Here is a 23,838-nt window from a genome sequence, read left to right as displayed (position 1 = left end):
TCTAGGACTCTAAGAAACAAAAGGAAACTGACAACCAGTGGGAGTGGAATTTATAACTGGTATTCCATCTTGATTAAACAACTGAATCAGGAATAAAAATAGGAAAATAGAAGTCCTAAAACAACCCCACGACCTAGTTTTGAGATAACCAGAAAATCCCAATGGTTCAACAATGAAGCGCAGGTCAGTTTTGGACCTGGAATTCTTCCTGCAGCTATAGTGCATCTTGTATCTTGGATTTGCATCAGATTCAGCAGGTAAATCAGGTGGATTCCTGATTGATTTATCTCTCCTATTCTCCATTATCCCTTTCTCCACCAATTTCAGGTCAGATCTCTCTTAACCTCATACCTGTGATTACATGTTTCTTACATTTCTTCAATTATGTGTTGCTAATCAATACACTGTTCTGTCATTGGGTTTCCGCTCTTTTCTGTTTTGAGTGTGTATCTAGTTACAGTTCAGTTCATGGTTTTCCAAAACCCTAAAATTTTAGTCAATTTCAGGTCTCTTGCCTGCACTCAACTTCTTCAGTACTTGATTTCCCGAAAAAAAAATTCTGATTATGAATATTGTTTACTGCATGCTTATCAGTTTAGATCAATAATGCAATTCCTCCATCGATTCTGCTACCGTATCTGGGTATTCAGATTCCTTCTCACAGTAGGATTTCACCATATCTCATAATCCAACTTTCAGATCTGCATCAAATTTTACAGCTTTGTTCCACTAGTTAATCTAAGCAACCGACCAGAATTTCTGCCCAATGAGATCTCGTTTGACTGGGTTATTTGGTATTCCCTGAATCTGGTTTGGTTCCTATCCCTGCAGTTATGAATTTATTTGAGGTTTCCTAATCCTAATCCCTTAGGTGACTAGAAACCGCATCAGTTTTACATGAAGCCCAATTTGTGCCACCCTTGCCTGAATGCAGTGACTCAGATTATTGACTGGTTTTCTTCCCACCACAGTTTTAAGTCAAAGAGTTAGTGTGCACTTATTCTTAAGATGCAACATGCATGCCATGCATTGTCAAACTATGTAAAATCCAGCTTAGTTATTAAAAACCGGATTAAAGAACACAAATTATGGCTCGAATTCTGGGAATATAAGAGCGTTGACAAATTATGAAGTACCAAATTCCAGAACTGAAAATGAGACAGGAGGCAGTGATCAGGAAATGGGAAGAACTGAAAGAGAAGATTGACAAGTGATTTGCAATGTCCGTTAGCATTTAGCAATCAAGCTGGGATGGCTACAGATTTTGACTAATTATTTCTGAGAACATGGAACTACATAAAAAAATAAGGTCCAACTTGATTAGTGCAGACTGTGTGTCTTCTTCTTCTTCATTCACTGTCTAACTAGATCGAACAAGTATGTGAGGATGTTTTGTTCACAGTTCAGACTTCACAAGTAGGCATTAGACTAGGGTATCTTAGGAAGAAAAAAGGTATACCAAAGAAACTAAGAGTGGTTAATATCTTTATATAGCAGTATAGTATATTCGCATTATATCTCAACCTGTTAGTATTTCCTATAAAAGCTCTATCTTTTTATACCACACCTATTACTTTTGAATTTATAATTAAAACCTTACTTACTAGTACTTTTTTCTTCATTAGTAAAAGCTATTACCCAGCTGATTTAGTTAAAAAACAAAAACCACTTAAAAGACTGCCAATCTCCCCATTTACATATGTTATCAAAACCAGAAATTGGAGAATGCTTGAATGATCGATTGTGATCAGCCAAGCCTATTATTTATAACTTTAAAAATTACATCCACATGACAAAAATACCCTTGCCATAGCCGACATAGCTAGGAAGTACATAAAACACTTAAAAACATAAAAATAAACACCAAAAAGACCAGAATACGCCACGGTATTCTGGTTTACATTATTCAACACTCCCCCTCAAGTTTGAGCAAAGATGTCGATCATGCCCAACATGACTAGATTAGGATGAAATAACTTTCCAGGCAGCCCCTTGGTGAAGACATCATCAAGCTGATCAGCAGAGGTCATAAAGGGAATACAGATCTACCCATCTTCTAACTTCTCCTTGATGAAATGCCTATCCACCTCAACATGCTTGGTACGATCATGCCGTACTGGGTTGTGTGCTATGCTGATCGCAGCCTTGTTGTCACAGTACAACATCATAGGAAGGCGAATAAGAATACCAAGATCTTGTAGCAAATATTTAAGCCAAAATAACTCACAAATACCTTGTGCCATAGCTCGAAACTCAGCTTCGGCACTAGAACGAGCAACTACATTTTGCTTCTTGCTACGCCATGTGACAAGATTTCCACCTACAAAGGAGCAATACCTAGAAATCGACTTGCGATCTGCAGAACCAGCCCAATCAGCATCGGTGTATGCCTCTATCCGTAGGTGACCATGTGCAGACAAAAGAATGCCTTTTCCAGGAGCTGACTTCAAATAGTGCAAAATACGAAGAACAGCCTCCATATGAGAAGTGTAGGGATCATGCATAAACTGACTCACAGCACTCACCGAGACAGCAATGTCAGGACGAGCGTGTGAAAGATAAATCAGCTTCCCTACAAGTCTTTGGTACCGGCCTTTATCAATAGGCTCACCCTCATTTTCCTTGAGCCGAACAGTAGGATCCATAGAAGTATCTGAAGGAAGGCAACCTAACAACCCTGTTTCAGCCAACAAGTCTAGGACATACTTTCTTTAGGAGAGAAATATGCCTTTAGAAGATCTGGCCACTTCAATCCCAAGAAAGTATCTTAATTTCCCTAGATCCTTAATCTCAAATTCTTGGCCAAGGAAGGTCTTCAACCGTCTGATCTCATCACCATCATTGCCAGTAACTACTATGTCATCAAAGTAGACTATAAGAACAGTGAGTTTTTCACCAATCGTCTTGATAAAGAGTGTGTGATCAGCATTACTCTGCTTATAGCCCACAGAAATCATGGCCTTGTGAAATCGACCAAACCAAGCTCGAAGTGACTGCTTCAGCCCATACAGTGCACGCTTCAGCCTACACACTTTTCCTTTATTCCTGTCACAAGAGAACCCTGGTGGAATGTCCATATACACCTCCTCCTCCAGTGCTCCATTTAGGAAGGCATTTTTTACATCTAGTTGCTGCAAATCCCATCCAAGGTTGACTGCACATGATAACAACACACGAACAGTATTTAACTTCGCAACAAGTGCAAAGGTTTCCTGGTAATCAATGCCGTATGTCTAAGTAAACCCCTTGGTCACGAGCCATGCCTTATACCTATCCACAGTGCCATCCACCTTCTGTTTCACCACAAACACCCATCTACATCCAACGGTTTTCTTCCTAGGTGGAAGAACCACAAGCTCCCATGTGTTATTTTTCTTCAAAGCCTCCGTTTCTTCCATCATGGCTGCCTTCCACTTTCCATTTGATAGAGCTTCCTGGGAATACGAACAGAAGAAAGAGAAGAAACAAAAGCACGAAAGGATGGGGAAAGGGAGTCATAAGAAACAACATGAAATATGGGATGCTGAGTGCAAGTCCTGACACCTTTGCGAAGAGCAATAGGTAACTCAAGAGAAGGAACATTACCAGGTGGAGAGGCAGGTTCTGGATCCAGGTTCGGCAATTGGATGGGTACTGGAGCAACAGTTGATTGAACCTGCTTATGTTTCCTTACATAGGTCTTCATGTTACTAGCATCAATCCTCCTCTGAAATTCCCTAATAGTCCTCTGGACAGGAGTAGTTTGCTTCCCCTGCATAGGAATCTCTCCCCCTGACTCAAGGGGGGTACTAGAAGCAGTCTCAGGGGAAGTACTAGGAGCAGGCCGAACTGGTCCAGACTCATGGTAAACAGACTGGAGTGGAGGTGGAGAGTCTATAGTCAGCACATCTTCACTAACACTCTCCCCCTGAAGAGGTGGGGACACATAATATGAAACACTCTCATGAAACACGACATCCATGCTGATAAAAGTCCGGCGGGATGGAGGGTAATAGCACTTATACCCCTTTTGTGTAGCAGAGTATCCTAAGAAAATGCAACAGAGACTACGTGGGTCAAGTTTACCAAGGGACCTTATATCCCTGGCATAACAAACGCAGCCAAAAACCTTAGGGGGAACTATAAAAGAGGAAGAGCCAAGTAATAGTTCAACAGGGGATCTAGAGTTAAGGACCCGACTGGACAACCTATTAATTAAATAGGCTGCAGTAAGGACAGCATCCCCCCAATAAACGGAAGGGACATTGCGAGCAAACAGAAGAGCTCTAGCTACCTCCAAGAGGTGGCGGTTTTTTCTCTCAGCCACACCATTTTGGGCTGGAATATCAACACAGCTGGTCTGATGGAGGATTCCATGGGCAACCAGATATTTTTGGAACTGACCTTCCATATACTCTGTCTCATTATCACTCCTCAAAATCTGAATAGTGGCATTAAATTGAGTTTTAACCAGCTGGTGAAAGTGCTGAAAACAGGAAAATACTTCATTTTTGGTGTGCATAAGGTAGACCCAAGTGAACCTAGAATAGCAGTCAATAAAGGTTACATACCACCGATGACCCGAAAGAGAAACTTTTCTATTAGGACCCCACACATCAGTATGAACATGAAATAAGGAAGATGACCTTTTATTAGAAATTGGATAATTGGAACGTGTCTGTTTAGCCAAGACACAAGGCTCACAAAAAAATTCTTCCTTATTACAATTATTACTTAATGCTGGAAATAAAGTAGATAAAGTATCTAAAGGTGGATGTCCTAGTCTAGAGTGTCATATGCCCATATGTGTAGTTCAGAAGAGAAGGATGCTGGGGAATAGAGCCTAGAAGGTAAAGCCTGGGTAGATGCAGGGTCTCCATCAAGCAGGTACAATCCGCCATGCACTTTACCCGATCCAATCGTCTTCCCCGAGTCCAGATCCTAAAAAACACAATGAGTGGGAAAAAAAATCACTTTACAATTTAGAGATTTGGTGATACTACTAATGGAGAGAAGATTAGTGGTAAATTTGAAAATATACAACACAGATGACAATGTAAGAGAAGGGGAACAGCCAATGGAACCTTTCCCGAATATGGAGGAGAGGGACCCATCAGCAATTTTAACTTTGTCCTTACTAGAAGCAGGAAAATATATGTTAAAAAGACTGGAGGAACCTGTCATGTGATCAGTAGCACCAGAATCTATAATCCAAGGAGTGGAAACTAATGATGCACAATGACCAACAAAGGAAATACCTATACGGGCATAGAAGGAACCTGAATTGGCAACAAATGTAGTAGGGGCAGCGGATGTGTTCAACAGACGCCAGAGAGCTTGAAGTTCTTCCTAGGAGAAACCAATGTCAGTAATGGGAGCTGGAGCTACACTTTCAGTGTGAATGACTTTGTTTTTAGGCTAAGCACGACCACGTTTGGCTTCAAAATCAGCAGGCTTCCTATGTAGTTTCCAACACTGAGCCTTAGTGTGATATGGTTTATGGCATATGATCACACTTCACAGGCTCTTTAGTTGTAGCAGTAGCAGCAACACTGTCAGAAGAATTATCAGGGGTGGAGCCAACAGTCTGTAAGGCTGATCTTTCAACTTTAGGAGTAATCATCATAGCAGCCCTCCTTATCTCTTCACTGTGCACATAAGAAAAGGTTTCCTCTAAAGTGGGGAAAGGAACCCGACCAAGAACCTGCACCCGAATAGGATCATACTCATCATTGAGGCCAGCCAGAAAATCATAGACCCGAAACTGATCTACATAGGTGTGGTAGGCAGCAACATCAGCAGTAGTAGTAGGCCGAAACCGAGCATAGTGATCCAATTGCTGCCATAAACACTTGAGGGCAGCATAATATTTAGTGACAGTCATCTCCTTCTGAGTAGTATTTTGAAGTGTTTTCCTGATCTCATAAACCTGAGCACCACTTCCTGAACGACCATAAGTACCCTTGACAGCAGTCCATATCTGAGTAGCTGTGTCAAAGAGAAGATACTGACTAGAGAGGTCAGTGGTCATGGAGTTCAGAAGAAAGGACATCACCATTGCATCATTGACAGCCCATTTAGTACGAGCAGCACCATCTTCAGTAGGCTGTTTGGTGGTGCCAGTAAGATGGCCAGTGAATCCCCTACCAGCCACGGTTAAGGATAATGATCTGGCCCAAATTAAATAGTTTGTGCCATCAAGCTTAATGGCAGCAGCATAGGGAAGAAAATCAGTCCTAGTCTGATCTCCTCCAGAAGTAGCCGAAGTTATCTCTGAGTCACCCATATTTGAGCCAGGCAGAAATCGATCCTCGAAATTGGAAAAAATCAGATCTTCAAAAAACCGCAGCAGTTGGGGCTGAAAGAAAGGTCAAGTGCAGCAGTATAATCATGGAATTAACCCTCAAAAAATCTCCTCAAACAGCAGCCCAGAAAGCCAAGATCGATAAGGTGTCAGGGTTTTTCAAAACCCTGACAGTTGAGATCGATAAAGGGAAAAGAGGGGCTGTAACTTGAGGGCTTCAGTTTGTGATAATTTAGGTGTGATAGATGCTGTCCAGAGGCCAGCCAGTGGTGCTCCAAGGTGAACAATCAACCTTCCAAGTCAAAAGGGTCGATCTCCAAAAAATAGGAGCAGTCCAAAAATCGCAGAGAGAAAACACAGCAGCTATCGTGATCTTGTATTTAGGGCATTAAATTTGAGGTGTGATGGAGGGCAGCACTAAGACCATAATAGGATCACCTCATTAGTGCTGCCCCTGAAGGATGGAGAGAACCAGGAAAGGGAAAGAAGAGAAAGAGAAGAAATCGATGGAGAAGAAGTAAGAGAAGAACAATGGGGGGGGGGGGGAAGGTTTTGAAAAACCCTAGATCAAAGAAGACTGCTCTGATACCATGTTATCAAAACCAGAAATTGGAGAATGCTTGAATGATCGATTGTGATCAGTCAAGCCTATTATTTATAACTTTAAAAATTACATCCACATGACAAAAATACCCCTGCCATAGCCAACATAGCTAGGCAGTACATAAAACACTAAAAAACATAAAAATAAACACCAAAAAGACCAGAATACCGTGGGGGTATTCTGGTTTACATTATTCAACAACATAATATTCACAGGTCTCAGTCACAAATATATGTGATCAATTATCAATTCTCAAGAAAGATTTCTAGGTTATCAAATACCACTTATAAATAAAATAACATTTACTGGGTGTCCTTGTTTCATTTTCTCCAAGTATGACCTAATTGGAGGGAATAAATAAGAGGGAAGTGACGTACCGCCAAGCAAGTTCGCAAACAAGTTCTTCAGGGGCATCAGGGAGAACCTACACATTTTAGCCCACCAGGATGAGATTTGATGTATGGCATCACATGCAAAATTCGGGGGAGCATATTGAAAATTATTTGTGTAACTCACCTCGTCTTCATATGGATTGCAATGTTCTTTAAACCACAACCTTAAGAATTCCTAGTAACAGATCATTGTTCTGAACGTCAGGATCTATTGCTAGTCCATTGAGGACATATCACCAAGAAAACAAAAGACAGAAATACGGAGGAGACAATATACCAAAATTTTCATGTAATTGCAATCATCAACTCATCAAGAATGCAAAAGCTTTATATATTCCCCAACAGTATACAGAGGAAGATTGGTAAAAACTATAATTCACAGGAAAGACAAGTCAGATAGTGTACCTTGTCAACATTTTGTGGTTCAAGCCCATTTTGAAAGCGCTCCTCATACGATTGTGCAATCCAATATCTGCTTGAATCAGGGGTATGCACCTAAAAATTTTATTAAAAAAATGGATAAAATAACTAACAAGAAATATTTTATCTGTCTAACCTAAGATTCTTAATTACAAGAACAACCATAACATTTCTGAGAAAATGATGGTTCACCTCATCGATTAAAAGAATTGTACCATCAGGTGCCTTTCCAAATTCATACTTTGTGTCTACTAAGATCAGGCCATGTTCCATAGCTACACGCTGTATTTAAAAAGAAAGAAAACAACTAATAAATTTGATCAGAGAAATATAAATGTCATCGTGCAACTTAAACTGAATTTAAGAATTTTTACACTGCAATGACCATGCATAGATGATTCAATGCTGGCAGATAGAAGAACCACATATGGAAATATTCCTTGCAACAACGACATTCAGATATGAAATGAGACAAACTATGCATACAGTAGCCAACAACCAAGAGAAGGCATAATGCATCATATATAATCATGAGATTGATAAACATCAATGCTTCAGAACATGCATTCCCAATCACATGCCAGAGACCAATGTCTCAAATATTCATTGACAACAATAGATGGTCCATATGAAAGCAAAAGATGGGGGTAGCAATAGAATTTCATACTATGAGAACTTCTAATCCTTTCCATCTTTTTTATTTCTATGTTCTTTCAAAGAATTCAAAACTACTCAGCCTTATCCCAACTATATGGGGTCGGCTATTTTTATCCATGACATAAAGAACTCTAATGGACCTGGAGTACAGAAAGGAAGAAAGAGAAAGCTCCCCCACCCACCCCCTCTCCCCAAAAAAAAAATTACAAATGCTGATAATATGCATTATGCATGTAATTTTTCTTTTTCAATAGTAGAAGACAAACATACAGCTATTACTGTGGTTAGATGTCTACAGGGAATAGGTACTCAATTGATTTTTTCTGTTTCTTGATTAACACAGTCACAAAGATTAGTTCACATTACAACATCAGTGTGAGAAGAGTAAAGAACAATCACCTGTCCATATTCAAATAAGCTGAACGCTTTCCTGCTTGCTTCATCATATTCAGCTTGCGTCATGAGACCTAGTTCAACTATCTGGACACAAGAAAGGCATTAACTTTAAGCAAACCAACTCAGCCATCCACATTAGATGAAAGCAACAAATTTAATCACTCACCATAGGAGAATTATAATCTTGACAAAGCCAGTACAAACCAAAAGAAGCAGAAAAAATGTTCCAACCTTTCTCACTTTTCACAAATCTCTTGGATCTTTTATTTGCTAGCATATAAGTGCTATCAAAAGCATAACCAAAAACCTAAATGATAAACATTTCTTTTTCTTTTTCTTTTTCCCTTTTGTCGGGGGGGGGGGGGGGAGGGAGGGGCATAAGAGAACATCATATTATGTTATTTCCATTATCAAGACAGATGTGTGAATCTGTAAGCCATTTGGAATTCAACAAATCAACCTTCAGTGTCCATCAAACATCGTTTTCAAAGTCAAATTAAATAGAGAACAATTAAATGCCACATGGATTAGATGTTGCGCAAGTAACAGAGCCTAAAATCAAAGCATCGAAAACAAGAACATTTAATACAGGCTATACGGAAAGAAAAAAAAATGATGCTCCACCAGTATAAAAACCTTGACAAAGAAAACATCATATTATGTTATTTCCATTATCAAGACAGATGTGTGAATCTGTAAGCCAATTGGAATTCAACGAATCAACCTTCAGTGTCCATCAAACATCGTTTTCAAAGTCAAATTAAATAGAGAACAATTAAATGCCATATGGATTAGATATTGCGCAAGTAACAGAGCCTAAAATCAAAGCATCAAAAACAAGAACATTTTATACAGGCTATACGGAAGAAAAAAAAAATGATGCTCCACCAGTATAAAAACCTTGACAAAGATTGGCTAGATCAATAATCAGGAAAAGACCAAAGGAGAACGGCTTCTTTGGCAAACAAATTATATTTAAAAGGTTATTAACACTTGCAGTCCCATAATTCAATTCAAACAACCAAATGTTACAAAGTATAAGAAAGATACAATGTAAACAAACCTCACTGGGAGTTACAGGAATATCATGAGAAGAAGCCTTAGTTGTTGGTGTGAGTATAGTTGCAGGTAGCTTTTGGTTTTTCACCATCCCTGTTATATATTTAAAAACCAAATGAGCAAGAAATGGGTAAAACAAAAGATAGAACAATCTAAGTCCCAGAAACGTACCATTAGGGAGTACATTGCCACAATATTCTCTGTCGCCCTTTTTGTATACAGTCCATAATGACGTGTCGGTGCTTCCAGTTATATAACCTCTAACTACATATAACTATATAAGTATTCAAGTCTAATACATATCAGAGAGAATCATAGTTTGATGAATTTAGAATAAATAACAGTAAGCACACTCATGTCCAATAAATTAGCAGTAGATGACATTCAATGCAAATTTCCCTTATGCATTAAGAAGATCAACATTGAGTTTCTAAAAATCTAATGCAAAAAATCCACCTGTATCACTCGGAGACATCCAAATTTGATTCTTTGGTCTAAAAAAAATGCATATTTTTTCTCTTTGTTACTGTACTTTCAATCTGACTCAAACTGGAGACTAGGTAATGCCTTCCTGAGAGACCTCAGGTGGTCTAAAGACAACTAAATTTGAGTCACTAAACTTCTAAATTTCATAAACAATTAAGGTAGGTTAAAATGTCAGTTTCTTTCCCAGAAATCATATATTAATGTTAGCTTATCGATGCAAAAACAATGCACGGCCAATTAAAATAATTGAATGAAATTCTGTGATTTTATTTCAGACTACTATGACACTCCTTTGCTGCTTATATATCTATGCTGCAGTACATGACCTCTTAGAGGGAAGTACCTCTCTTTCTTCCAAGCACTTACCAAAATGTTACCTCTCCACTACCTACTAGACTTAATCCTACTAATAAAACCGGGTCCTTAATCCAATAATAACTCACCGACAAACTCAACCGGAAAAACTGAGCATTTCTTTGCAATTGTAACATTTTTATCGGGAGCAGACACCACCGCATTTGGAGTGATGTGCTGCGTCCTGCCAAACCACCACAAACTCGTCTGATTGAGAACCTGCAAGTCATACCAGGGGGAGTTAAGAACCTGGTTATTACAAAACCAAAATCAGACACATCAACAGGAAGTAATGGATTAAGATAACAAAACCCATTGCCCTGTCATAATACAGGGACAATCTGTTCCTAGAAGTTTTCATTATAAGTTAAAGTACAGCCTTTTTCCTTTTCAAATGGCTCATTTTGACTCCAGTAAATGACAAACTAAAAATGTCTACACAAAAAGCAGTGATGAGAGCACAAATTAATAGCACACCTCGCCTTTAAAGGGAATAGAAGCAAGAACCCTGTCAAAAGCACTCTGGCGATCGGTAGTGACCAGTACGAGATAATCCCCAGCATCGTAGATATCCCTCACCTACGGAAACCAATCCGAATTATCAAAATTTTATCAGAAAGATTTTAAACAAAAAAAAGGAAAGGTATTCGCTTTTCCTAATTTTTCAAAGGATTCAGGGTTGGGAGAGGAAGAAGGGTTTCAAATAAGTTTTTATGAGACAAAGCGGTGATAAATGAAGAAATACCTTGCCTCTGGTCTTGGATTTGAGACCAGGAACGGTTTCATGAAGATGCGTTTCGGATAGACAGTTAGGCAAGGCTTTCCGAATGGCGTTAAGTACCTCGTCATGATAGCCACCTCTGGTGAGGATTTCGAGAGACGGTCGCGCTTGGCACGACGCCATTTCAAGTTGAATCATAGGATTTTTCCTTCCCAGTCTCGTAGACACAGAAGAAGAAAAAGAAGAAGAATAAGAAGAGAGTGTAGTGAAGGAAGGCAAGAGTGAAGATCTCTTGTTAAAGGTTTTGGGAGGGTTTAAGCCGAAAATTGACTGAGACATCTCTCTTCTCTGTCTGTTGATCTGCTCCCGCTCCCGTCACTGCAAGCTTTGCGGTGTTCGGGTCTCCGACGCTACTCCCAGTTGCGTTAGATGCACTACCCTGCATTAAAATACCAAAAATTCCAAAAGTTATACCAGAAAAAAAAGTTTCGTTCGTTCCATTGGGTGACTGTCTGACTGGTCGCAGCGCCTAGCTCTGCGAACTTTAAACCCACTTCCCCAATCTAGACCGTTGAAATTTTTTAAGTTCAATCCTAACCGTTTATTACCGATTCGGTTGCTACTTACTATGCTTAAGTCTACTATTGTCTACCAAAATTTGGGAGGGAAAACCTAATAAAAGGTGCAGAGAACCAGGCGAATGGATTTCTCACCGGCGCCGGCGTAGGGATTTAATCCTCTAAGTGGTATTACAAATTGGCGTTTCTCCCACACTACGGTGACTGCGGTGGTGACCTTCCTTCAGTGATTCAGAAGCAAAAGAAATGGAGATGGGTAAGTCGCCCTTTGCTTGAAGGTGGAATGGCGAAGCAGTTAACTTCTGCGTTGATTGCTCAGCCGATTTCGATAATGAAGCTCGAAGTTGCAATGACTCCGACACTACAAATTTGAGTTTTTTTTTTTTTTTTTTTCCTGTTTTAATCCATATGATGGCTGATGGAGAGGTATTATATTGGCTTTGTATACTTTGTCCTCCCCTGCAATTCGAAAACAGAACAAAACAAAACAACAACTCTAGACACACCCACAGGTAAGCAAAACCACACATATCAGAGCAAGAACCGGAAATGTTTCGTAGTAAGCACTAGAGATAATGAATGAAAATGGGAACGGTTAGTGCTGTTTTATTTTTTGTCAGGGCTCCGTTTGTTTCGGTTTAAATTTTTAAAAATTTATGGAGAAAATTTTACAATAACAACAATCATAACCTTATCCCTAAATGGAGTCAACTACATTCATTCGATAGAAGCTATGAGTGTAAGAGAAGTAAGAGGAATAAGAGAAATAAGAAGAGTAAAAAAGAAGTGAAAAAGATAATAAGTAAAATAAGAAGTTGAGTCAAAACATCGTCTCAGGAACAATCCCCTACAAAAGGTCTGTCTCACTGGTCTTTGTCTTTCAAACAATTCTATCTGCGGTATTACTAGGATCAAGCCCTACCACACGCATATCCTTTCTTATCACTTCTTCAATAGTTAATTTAGGCATACCCTTACCTCTTTTAACTCAGTCAAATTGAATCTAGTCACTCATCCTTACCGGTGCATCATAGGTCGTTGTACATGATCATACTACCTCAAACGATTCTCACAAAGCATCTCCTAGATTGGTGCAATTCCCAATTCGATTCTAATATAATCATTACTTATTCTATCTCTTCTGGTCTTAACACACATTCTTCTCAACATCCTCATCTCCGCACGCTCATCTTTACATGTAAAAATTTTACATGATGGAACATTTTCCAATGTTTGTTTTTAGAGAGAAAATATGAAGTACAATTTTTAAAAATATGACTGCTCCTATTATAGGCCTATGTACAAACTCCAACTGCTGATTCAGCTATTTTATCGTATATTTTCCATTGTTTGTTTTGAGCCCGGTCCCATTTTCAATGTAAAATTATATTTTCCACTGTTTATTTTGAGCTCCGCTGTTTGTTCGGAGCCCGATCCCATTTTCACCATAAAATTATATTTTTCACTGTTTGTTTTGAACAATTTTACGAAGAAAATGGAACGGTCGGTGGTGTGTGCTTGCTTTATTCTTTCTTTAATAAAGAGAGATCATACCATCAACATGAATGAATTACTGTAAGCATGGCTTTAGTAATATCGGTATCGGTCTTGGCCGATATCAATCTAGATCAAGCTGTATTGGTCTTGATGAGGCAGATTGATCTCTGTTATTTTTTAAATTTTGAAATTATTTTACATTTTCACCACTGTTCGTACCAAACTACTAATATGGGATCGACCAAGAATTTGCATTGATCTCCACCAATACCGATACAAATTGACCAATCGAGCTGATCTAATGATACCGATTCCTCAAACCATGACTGTAAGTCACAGCAGTCACTGCCACGAGAAACGCTACGCAACAGAGTACACATGGATACAGCCAGTTAACAATTAACAATAAAATGAACGGACAATTGAGACTCGATATAACAAGATCTACGGCTGTTATTTGAAGGCGGTGAGTTTATGTTCATTTTACCCATATTTTCAAACTGAAACGAACACCAGACCAAAAAATGGGTTTGGGGCAGTTTTTGACTGAATTTGGGAAGAAGGGGAAAAATTAAGACAAACGCTCATTTTACCCATGTTTTCAAACTGAAACGAACACCAAACCAAAAAATGGGTTTGGGGCAGTTTTTGACTGAATTTGGGAAGAAGGGGAAAAATTAAGACAAAAGCTTGGGTCTGCATCCTTCTTGTACAATTTTCTTTTTTGTGGAATACTTATTGTACAATTAGAAATGATGATTTGGTTAGTTTGACCTTGAATGTGGAAAAAATGTTCTAAACATGCCACTATCAAATTTCAGAGTCAAAGTCAAACACAGCTCTACCGATCTATGTCCATTCAACATGCATTATTCATCAGAATTTCCATATAACGCTTGTTTGATAAAGTTTTAATGTTGCATATGTATATGTTAAGTAAGTATATACCAATGATACCTAAGGTATTTTTCTCATTTTGGTATTCTCTATTATATTTATTCACTTTGCTTGAAAATTGTCATTGATCTAGATTTAAAGAATCTCAAAAGTTCAATAGGTTGGCAGTCTGTTACTCATTGAGGGATATGTTGAGCTTAACCTCCTGGGATTCTTCTTCTGACCCCAGATTAACTAACTTGAAATCCTCGGGGATAGGTTGACGTTTCTTCTCCTTTAAGGATTTTATTGATTTAAAAAATCCAGGTGATAGATCGTCATAGGATTCATCATCAAAGGATAGAATGGATGAAGGGGAAGATCCGGTGATGGAGAATGGTTTGGCTTAAGTGAAAATAACATCTCAACAAGAAGATAAGAAGAAAAGGAAGAAGATCCAATAAGATAGCAAAAACTCTAAAGGACTGAGGCCCAGCCACAGCCAACCCTTCAAGTGTGTAATTTAGCTATGGAGCCGGAATGTTGTTTTCCTCAGCGATTACAAATTTCTTTTGTGTCAAATAAATTGCCAGCGTCTAGAATCTCCCCATTCCCTCGACGGGCATGGCTAATTTGCTTGTGAATACTACACTTTAACTCAAGCCAATCAACCTTGCTATCGAAAAATATCTTGAAACCTGACATTCTTCTTTTGGAGGCCTCGTCACCAAAGCCCAAGGGTACCACAGTACGAGAAATTTTCGTTTTTCCCTGAAGAAGTAACCATTCACTGTACAAAAGTAAGGACCATATAGAAAGCCTCAAGATTCCTTCCTTCATCAGTTTGATAACTCTGAGTTGACGTACCCTTCCTTGCCTTTTTGCTCCTAATTGATATGTTCTAGGGCTTGGCATCAACCTCTTACAATTGTTCTTAGACTCATTCTTCTCAAGTTTACTTTTCTCCTTCTTGGATAGTGTTAGAAAAACTGGAATCAAAAGGAAGAGGACAAAAAGATGGCCTGAGTCGAACGAGGTCGTTTTGTCCTTAAGACAGTATTTGCACCCTTCTATTCCTGCAAAGGGTTGCAGCAAACCTGCCTCTCAAGATAAATCAGGCTAAAACAGATTACTGGTTGCAAAATCAGTAACCTCTTGAAGCTATCAGAGAAGTTTTTGTTATCTCTGAGAGAATTTATGACCCATTTATAGGCCATCAAAGCGTCACATTGCGCCTCACGTAGACGCATGCGTACTCGTTCGGACGGTCACCGTCCTCGCTAACAAGTGCACCGTATAACCCTTTCCAAACATAACATGTGATAATAGCACACAATCATTTATAAATCAAAGGAAACACTTCTTCGTAACCGATGTGGGACTAAATCCCACATCTATTATTTGAAAAAATTCCAACAGATAGGAACTGTAAATCCTCCTCGGTTAAGGCACACCCCAAACCATGATCTTGTGTTATACCCGCACCCCGGATCATAATTAATTATTATTCCTCCCTCATGACGTGTAGATACCGCTGTCATATATGCTGGTGACCTGTTCTTGATGATGGTCGAACCCGACTACAAAATTATTGACCATGATATGGGCTTGCCATTGACACACCATGGCAATGGAGAAGTAAGTTCTAGCCCTTGACTTATTTATTTATCTTTTTCTTTGGAGCCCTCGAAGTGCGGGTCGAGATTTGGACCGCCGGGGCTATTTTAGTTGAGTTGAAAATATTTTATTTATGGGTCCCACTTACCTCGAGAAACGTGTGAAGGACTTGTGTTCCATTATTACGTGGATCCCACCCTTTAATAGACCCTTTGATAGACTTCTTTCCTATTTAGAACTAATGGGTGACCCATTTAACTTAAAGTATCCATTTAACTTGGATGACCCATTTAACTTAAAGTACCCATTTAACTTGGATGACTCATTTAACTTAAAGTACCTATATCGTTTAATGACCAATTTAACTTGGACCGACCCATTTAACCTACTTGACCCATTCGACTAGTTGAACTTAAAAATGGATTTTTATTTTATTAGTACCTAACCAAATGGACCTTAAAGTATCACTTGCCTTAAATAGAACTAAGAGCATATACTTCTCTTTATTATTCTCACCAAGCCTAAAACGTGGAGGAAGAAGAGAAGGGAGAAGAGGTGTGGAGGAGGTTGATAGGGGGTTTGAGGATCTTGCTTCTTGGAGCCTCAACGTGGGTATCACTTTCTTGAGGAAGGTAAGCCTTTAAGGCATTCTTCCTTCCTTATTTTTTATTTTAGGGTTGGGAGATGGAAGAGAATCGGTCTAGGGCTTATTTTGAGACCTAAGGATCGATGTGAACTCATGGTCATAATCATGGTAGTGCTATCTTACTCCTTTGGCTAACCTCAAAGCTCCCAATCCCATCCCAATGGAAAGACCTAGGGTTTCTATCCTATTATGCTCTTAATGAAGTTTTCTTGCTTTCTCCCTCTTGAATCCTTGGAATACATAGACCTAATGAGGTCTTAGGATCTTAATGGACCAAGGAGGAAGCCCCTTGGTGTTCCCTTTCCTTCATTCCACTTGGGAATGGAAGCCTTAGTGAATAACTCTTTAATTTTGAAATTTGGAGACTTGCGGTTTCAAGACCTACGAGAAATCGACCCTGCAACCACCCTGAGACCATTATCTTACGAAGCTCTCTATTAAAATCGATTTTACCTGCGGTTTCATATCTGAGGTAAAATCACACGTAAAATCGCACCTAACAGAACCCTTCCTAAGCCCTTGTTAAGGTTGGTTTTACATGTGATTTTAGGTTTGGGCATGAATCCACCAATAAAACTACCCTACCTTTAAAATCTACAACTTAGATAATTTGTGGGAGGACCTTTTGGGAACCCTTCCTTTTGACATAATTAACCCTATTCTCACTCTTTCACTAGGTTTAATCTCCCTTTTTGCAACATGCTACTTAATCGCAACGACATCTCATTACTCGGGGATATAACACATAGGGTGAGTGGGTTTGGTTGTTTGGCCTTGATATTATTATTGCATTGTATATTATGTCATCAGTATAATTTATTAAGCATGCTTGTGCATATTGCATATTTTTATTTATGTTTGTTATGATATTGATGATAGATGTTTTATTTTGATGGGTTACGGTGCCGGTGCCGAAAACCCGAGTATTTATAATTATGAAATACCATTATTGATTGTCATATTGAACTGTATGCGCCGTGCCATGCTGGTAATCGGGCATTAAACCAGATGAAAAGTTGATGCGCCCGGATTACCTCTCTGGACGATAGGATTTACATGTAGTATACTTGCGGCTAGGACTTTTGTACCTTTATGCTATGACCCTTGCAAACAGGGGTTTAGGTGTTGGATAACCAGAGCCCGGATTCTGTGGTGTGAGAGAGAGCTAGTCATGGTAGTGATGGTTATATTGGGGCTTGCCACTGGGATGTTTTGGTGGCATTATCTGGTGTAGGCTCCCAGGTGGCAATTGAGGATTCATTGTGGTGATGAATGGAAGTGACCTACAGTGTTTCCCGAATTGTCATAGTAGCATATACCTCTGACTTAGTTGTGTGATAGGTGAAAAAATGGAATTAACATGTGCATGCTTCATTGGATTATGTGAATTGTGTGTTTGTGCATCTCCATCCCCTCACTGGCTCAGTGGAGCTAACCCCCTCGTGTACACATTCTTTAGATCATGGTGCAGGTACGGAGGAGCCAAAAACTGTGTTTGAGGAATATGACGACGGGTGTCCTTGTGACGATTGCGTCTACGGGCCGTGAGAATACTTGGGACTTGTTCCCCTTTTGTTTATTTTAGGCCTTAGGCCCATGTATAAATATTTACTGTTATACCCTTGTTGATAGTTATTAGATGGTCATGAAAAATATATTAATTACAGTATTTATCATCTAGCCTTTGAACATCTTATAACTATTTGATTTTATACTCTTCCACAAAACTACTGATCTTTGAAAGGTAATATTCCCTTTCCGCACTCTGATATTATATTGTTTTAATATTAGTTATGACTGTGCGTTGAGACACTGTGTCAGTGATTCTGACAGCCTAATGGGATGACACGCGTCATCCTAGTCACCCCTTGTATTATATTATATTCCTTGTCTGGAATGGGGACGTGACATCTTGAGTATTGTCAAGAAAAACTAACAAGATGGTAATCCCTTGCCGACACTTCCCCATGCTCATACCGTGAAAATAACCCATCTGCAGGAACATACGGGGCACAACAGAGTTACTTATGTTGTATTCGAGAAGGGGAAATTCTTCTATTGATGACCTAAAAACGATATTGATATTACCGAGTTCAAAACCTCCGTGGTAAACATCTAAAGCTTCTTCATCCCTGCAAGGAGAGGAGAGATGGTGGTTCCCTTACCATGTGTTGGTTAAATAGGAAAGGGGGCAGGTATCCCAAATTGATTGCTTAAGAAGGGCAAAATTGAAAATATATTAATTTTAAAACAAACCTACTAATATAGAACCTTGAAGGCCCGAGTATAATATTGTAAATATAACTTTTTTTTGTAGAATATATTGGAAACATAAGGTACCCTAAACATAGTTTTGTAATAATTGGTACTCAATTTTAATTTACCTTCTTATGTCTTTTCTTTTTTTTTTTTTTGATATAATCTGAAACAAAATGTTCAGATAAATAAGGACCGGAATTGGGCCAAACTCTCTTATCCATAATAAAAGCAGGTAACCATTAATTTGTTTGTTAAAAAAAAAAAACAAAAAAAAACCACCTTAATAGTATTAACCAACTTCAGATTACCTACCGTTACCAACTTCACTGAAACTCTAATTCATCTAGAGAAGATATTATGTTTAATGGTCCCGATTCAATGGCGTTCTATTCACGCGTAATATCATTCCTTAACCGTCAGATTGGTGTAACCACGCACCCTCACCGAATCAATTTACGTTACGTTACTTCATAGATCCAATCAGACGGTGAACACATCCTTACCTAATACAAATTCCAATCAGACGTTCAAAATCGCTACATCTAATGCCAAATACAGCCTGTTAGAATCACAAAATTCTTGTACAAGAAGGTGTGGTGTGGTGTTTCTACTTTCTAAAGGCACTAGTCCTGTCGGTCGCCCTTCCGTCCTGTCAATACTACTTTCCAACTCTCTTATGCGTTACACGACGGTGCCTCCGCTGCTTTTCTTTCTTTTACTTTCGATTCCCAATAGAACTACACCGTCGCTCCGCCACGAGTATCTCACGATACAGTGAAACCCCTTAAATGAAGGTAAGCAGACTTCCAATCCATTTCGCTCTCTACAGTCTACCGTCTACAGTCTATGGATTTGGTGTTTCCATCTCCTTTTTTTTTTCCCTCTCAGAGATTTCTAGGGTTTGTGTTTCTTCTTTGAGTTTAGGTTTTTCTTGGTCTCTTGTTCTATTGATCTCTGACGATTTGGGATTCTGTTATTTTCCGTTTAGGCTTTTGTGGTGCGTGATAGTAGATTGATGTTAGAAGACAGTGGATCGTTGCTTCAGATGCGTCGGAAGAAGAAGAACAAGAGACTCTTGCTTATAGGTTTCTTAAATTCCCTAATTATTTTAACTAATTCACTTTTTTTTAATGTTTTATGGGTTGGTGGTTTGATTGGCGACTGGAGATGAGTGTGCATTTGGAGATCTCTCACTGAAATTTTTTTTATTGATTGTCTTGCAGAATTTGTTCGAGGAACAAATGTTTCGAGAGACCATTGTTTCCATTAGTTTCAGTGTAGTAGTACTGAGCAGTAACTAGATTAGGGGAAGAGGCTAATTGATTTGTTTATTTTCGACCCAATAAGAAGCTAATTCGGCCAGTTTCTTGGGGAATCCGGTATAATTTTTGTTTCAACTCGATAATATCTGCATCGTGTATTGGCGATATTGTGCTATGGAGTTGTTAAGGAAAAAGAGGAAAGGAAGTGAAACGCAGTTTGCATCCTCAGATCTACCAGAAATCTTACCACTCAGTCGTAAACCACCGGCTTCTTTGTCGATCATTGGCTCGCATTTTTCGCTGGAAGATTGCTCTCGGCGAAAGAAGAAGTTCAAGGAACACGTAGCCGCGGAAGCTGTTGGTTCTTGTAAAAGTAGACTAACTGGCATTGTCACTGCCCCTGCTTGCGGTAGCTCTTCTTCAGATCCACATGGAAGAGGTCACAAAAGGAAGATCGGTTGCATTGATGCTGCTACTAAGTTACGAAGGAAGAAGAAGATTGAGCAGGAGTATATTTTAGGTGCTGCAATTGGACGAGGTAAGTTTGGGTCTGTTCGGTTGTGCCGGAGTAAGGCAAGCGGAGCGGAATTCGCCTGCAAAACTTTGCCTAAAGGGGAGGAGACTGTACATCGGGAGGTGGAGATCATGCAACACCTCTCTGGTCATCCTGGTGTTGTGGCCTTGAAGGCAGTGTATGAAGATTCTGACTGTTTCCATCTTGTGATGGAATTGTGCTCTGGTGGACGATTGCTAGACCAAATGGTTAGGGAGGGTCGATACTCAGAGCACCATGCTGCTAACATACTCAAGGAACTGATTTTAGTCATCAAATATTGTCACGAAATGGGCGTTGTTCATCGTGACATCAAGCCTGAGAATATCCTGCTTACGACTGCAGGGAAGATGAAACTTGCAGACTTTGGGTTAGCCATGAGGTTTTGCAATGGTAATATACTTAATTACTATGTAATCATATCTGGAATGCATGATGAGTGTGGCTGTCTTGTTATTCCTTATTTGCTTAATTTTTTACTTCTGCAAAGTAGATGTCTTTTAAATAAGAATCAATGATGCTTTTTGTGGTTGTGTTTTTGTACTATAGGTCAGTGTGGTTAGTTTTTTGTTGATGCTTGCAGAATGGTATTGTAAATTCAATTTCAATACATCTACGTCTTCTTGTTTGGGGAGAAATTATTTAATTCTATGATTCAGATCAGGCTTATTTGGTTTAGGTGAAGTAGTAGGACTAGTGCAGGATACTAACTAAGTTCTAGCCTGAACATAATCAAAAGAAGATATAGAGGGATTGGTAACTTGATGCCCCAAGTAATTCCTTAGAACATACTGAAACTGAGTCGCTTTATCCTCCTATAACGAAGGTGGTTCACCCAATTGTGGAGGATGATGTCTTCTTTTATCGTACACTGGTTATCAAAAAAGTAAAAAAATTTAAGTTGTGTTTCTTCTTTACATATTAACTGAGTGAGATGAATTTAATAAGTTTTGACTTGATAAACATCTCAGCTTAGTGCTTCTTTTATCCTTTTAACACAAATCTCTTTGCAGAAGGGTCTGTTCTGTGTTGGTTTTAGACTAGAAATTGTTATTATAAATAGTACAGGATTGTTGTTTTTTGGTTGCATCATTCAAAGATGGACTTTCATTTGAATTCTGTTGTTTTCACAGTACAAAGGCATAAACATGGTGGTAGCCAATTCGCAATGCAAAATAGTGGTGTGATCATAATGTAAACCAATTGCGAACCAGAAAATCCAGCAAGAGACCAGTATAGACAGGATCATAGAACAGAAGAAACTAGAACAGCAGAGGGAGAAAGTTTATAGCCCATGACAGAAAACTCAGACTGGCTCATAAATCCAGTAGAGTAGTCTATTCTAATTGCAGAACAGAGCTTCAAGGTTTGATGGAATTCTGATAACAGAATCTAGAATTAAGGTGAAGTCCTCTTGCTACTAGGAATGCAAGTAACATAACTATAACAGTTTTGTCGACCATAATTCTTTAAGAAACAGAATCAGAACCTTAGAGATTAGTATGTGAAATTTGAAGTTATTTAGACCAATATGCATGGAGATATTAAAAAGGAAAGGAACCCGAAACTTATGGGAAAACAAGGGTGTCACTATTTAAAGTGAATGGATAATCTGACCTGTAGTTTGGTAAGAGATTAAGATAGAAAGTATAAGAGATAAAATGGTCAGGGACCCACCTGCTGTGGCTGAAGTTGAGAATCCACTCAGAAAAGCAGAACTGAATCCACAGTACTTGCAGAAAGTCATTTCATTCCGGAGTGTTTTGATGGTTTTGGGAATGTATTCGAGATGTACTGTCAAACTTCTTGGTAATTACTGAAATGGATATTAGATTTTTTGTTTAGTTTATGAGAATGTAGAGGTAAGAGAGGTTATTTGCAGAATGCTGGATGGAAACCTGATTTTTGTATGGTTAACATTGAACTGTATAATCTGCATGACACATAATTTTATTTTCTCTCTGATCTTTTGCTTTTAAGATTCCTTTCATAAATTTGTATGAAATGTTTAACCAGGTCAACTTTGTAGGATTCGATTTTATTCTTATGTTCATAATAATTTGTTTTCGACAGGTCAGAGATTGTCTGGTGTAGCTGGTAGTCCAGCCTATGTTGCCCCGGAAGTTTTGCTGGGGGATTATTCAGAGAAAGTGGATATCTGGGGTGCTGGTGTTCTGCTACATGCTCTCTTGGTGAGCACCCTCCCATTCCATGGAGACTCTCAGGAAGCCATTTTCGAGGCAATCAAGAATGTGACACTTGACTTCCATGGTGGGGTATGGGAAGCAATATCTGAACCTGCTAGGGATCTAATCGGAAGAATGCTGACAAGGGATGTATCCGCAAGGATAACTGCGGATGAAGTACTAAGTAAGTAATGGGTTATGTTTCCTTTCAGTTTTATTTTATCTTTCATCATGCATTCTTATTGCTATCTTTTTCATTTTCTTTTTAGGGCAGATGTAAAATTTCTTTCTACTTCATTGTGTTTAACACAAAGTGGTGGTTGTTTCAGGACATCCATGGATTTTGTTTCACACAGACCGTACGTTGAAGGCACTAACGATCAAGTCAAAAGTTAGACATCATGTAGGAGCTATGTCTCTCCAACTCAATGTTGTTCGTAGAAATGAGTCGGAGAGGTTAAGGATTGTCAGGGACACTTTCGATGTTGACTCAAGTCTGGTTTTATCCTTGGATGGTATGGATCGGAAGTCAGAAGAGCAGGATGACTGCAGTTTCATTGATGCACTTGCGGCAGCAATTTCACGTGTGAGGATATCTGAACCAAAGCGAAGCAGATTATGTGGCCCTGCCCTTCCGATTCAGCAAGAATGTTCCTCTAACATGAAGGCCAACAACCTGTGTACAGCATTTTGATTCTGCTATATAACAGCTAACTCCACTACTATTTCTGACGGGAACTGGAAGATGACCTAGCTTGATCCAGCCACTTACACCATAAATTCATCATCATCTGACTCTGACTGGAATCGAGGGTGAATAGTTCTTACGTAGTCTGTTTGCTTGGTAGTAATAATCTATGAGAAGCATGAATTGTGTCTGATTTTCCCCCGCCTTTTATTGCTTCGGCCTAATATTAGGAGCTGAGCAAACTGATGATGTAAATATTGAACTTGTAAATAGAAAGGCAGCCTCTGGTTTTGTGCACCTGCCA

The 23,838-nt window shown here is 39.0% G+C and overlaps 2 protein-coding genes across 2 annotated transcripts in view; one reads left to right on the top strand and one right to left on the bottom strand.

The window, feature by feature from the left end:
* The window catches only part of LOC122660039 (phosphoribosylaminoimidazole-succinocarboxamide synthase, chloroplastic), a 17,698-nt gene extending 6,046 nt beyond the window's left edge, over positions 1–11,652 (bottom strand). Inside the window, exons 1-11 of the mRNA XM_043855213.1 lie at positions 11,397–11,652; positions 11,129–11,230; positions 10,741–10,870; positions 9,983–10,075; positions 9,816–9,904; positions 8,756–8,836; positions 7,892–7,981; positions 7,685–7,774; positions 7,404–7,454; positions 7,265–7,311; positions 3,291–3,293 (exon numbers count right to left, since the gene is read on the bottom strand). Of these exons, the coding sequence (XP_043711148.1) occupies positions 3,291–3,293; positions 7,265–7,311; positions 7,404–7,454; positions 7,685–7,774; positions 7,892–7,981; positions 8,756–8,836; positions 9,816–9,904; positions 9,983–10,075; positions 10,741–10,870; positions 11,129–11,230; positions 11,397–11,570 (950 nt within the window). The 5' untranslated portion in view covers positions 11,571–11,652. The remainder of the gene's footprint in view (positions 1–3,290; positions 3,294–7,264; positions 7,312–7,403; positions 7,455–7,684; positions 7,775–7,891; positions 7,982–8,755; positions 8,837–9,815; positions 9,905–9,982; positions 10,076–10,740; positions 10,871–11,128; positions 11,231–11,396) is intronic.
* LOC122660038 (serine/threonine-protein kinase PEPKR2) lies at positions 3,084–23,838 on the top strand. Its single transcript, XM_043855212.1, has 8 exons — positions 3,084–3,094; positions 12,746–12,752; positions 14,271–14,275; positions 19,606–19,639; positions 19,834–19,930; positions 20,069–21,053; positions 22,734–23,030; positions 23,176–23,838. The coding sequence occupies exons 6-8, from the start codon at positions 20,282–20,284 to the stop codon at positions 23,538–23,540; spliced, it is 1,434 nt and encodes a 477-aa protein (XP_043711147.1). The 5' UTR covers positions 3,084–3,094; positions 12,746–12,752; positions 14,271–14,275; positions 19,606–19,639; positions 19,834–19,930; positions 20,069–20,281; the 3' UTR covers positions 23,541–23,838.

The sequence above is a fragment of the Telopea speciosissima genome, chromosome 4 (assembly GCF_018873765.1).
Source record: "Telopea speciosissima isolate NSW1024214 ecotype Mountain lineage chromosome 4, Tspe_v1, whole genome shotgun sequence".
NCBI lineage: Eukaryota > Viridiplantae > Streptophyta > Magnoliopsida > Proteales > Proteaceae > Telopea > Telopea speciosissima.
This window is presented reverse-complemented; position numbering and strand designations above follow the sequence as displayed.

Excerpts from the sequence above, each read along its gene's own strand:
- LOC122660038 (XM_043855212.1), top strand. The coding sequence starts at position 20,282 with ATGGAGTTGTTAAGGAAAAAGAGGAAAGGAAGTGAAACGCAGTTTGCA. Across the intron at positions 21,054-22,733 it reads AGCCATGAGGTTTTGCAATG|GTCAGAGATTGTCTGGTGTA; the intron begins GTAATATACTTA and ends TGTTTTCGACAG. Across the intron at positions 23,031-23,175 it reads AACTGCGGATGAAGTACTAA|GACATCCATGGATTTTGTTT; the intron begins GTAAGTAATGGG and ends TGGTTGTTTCAG.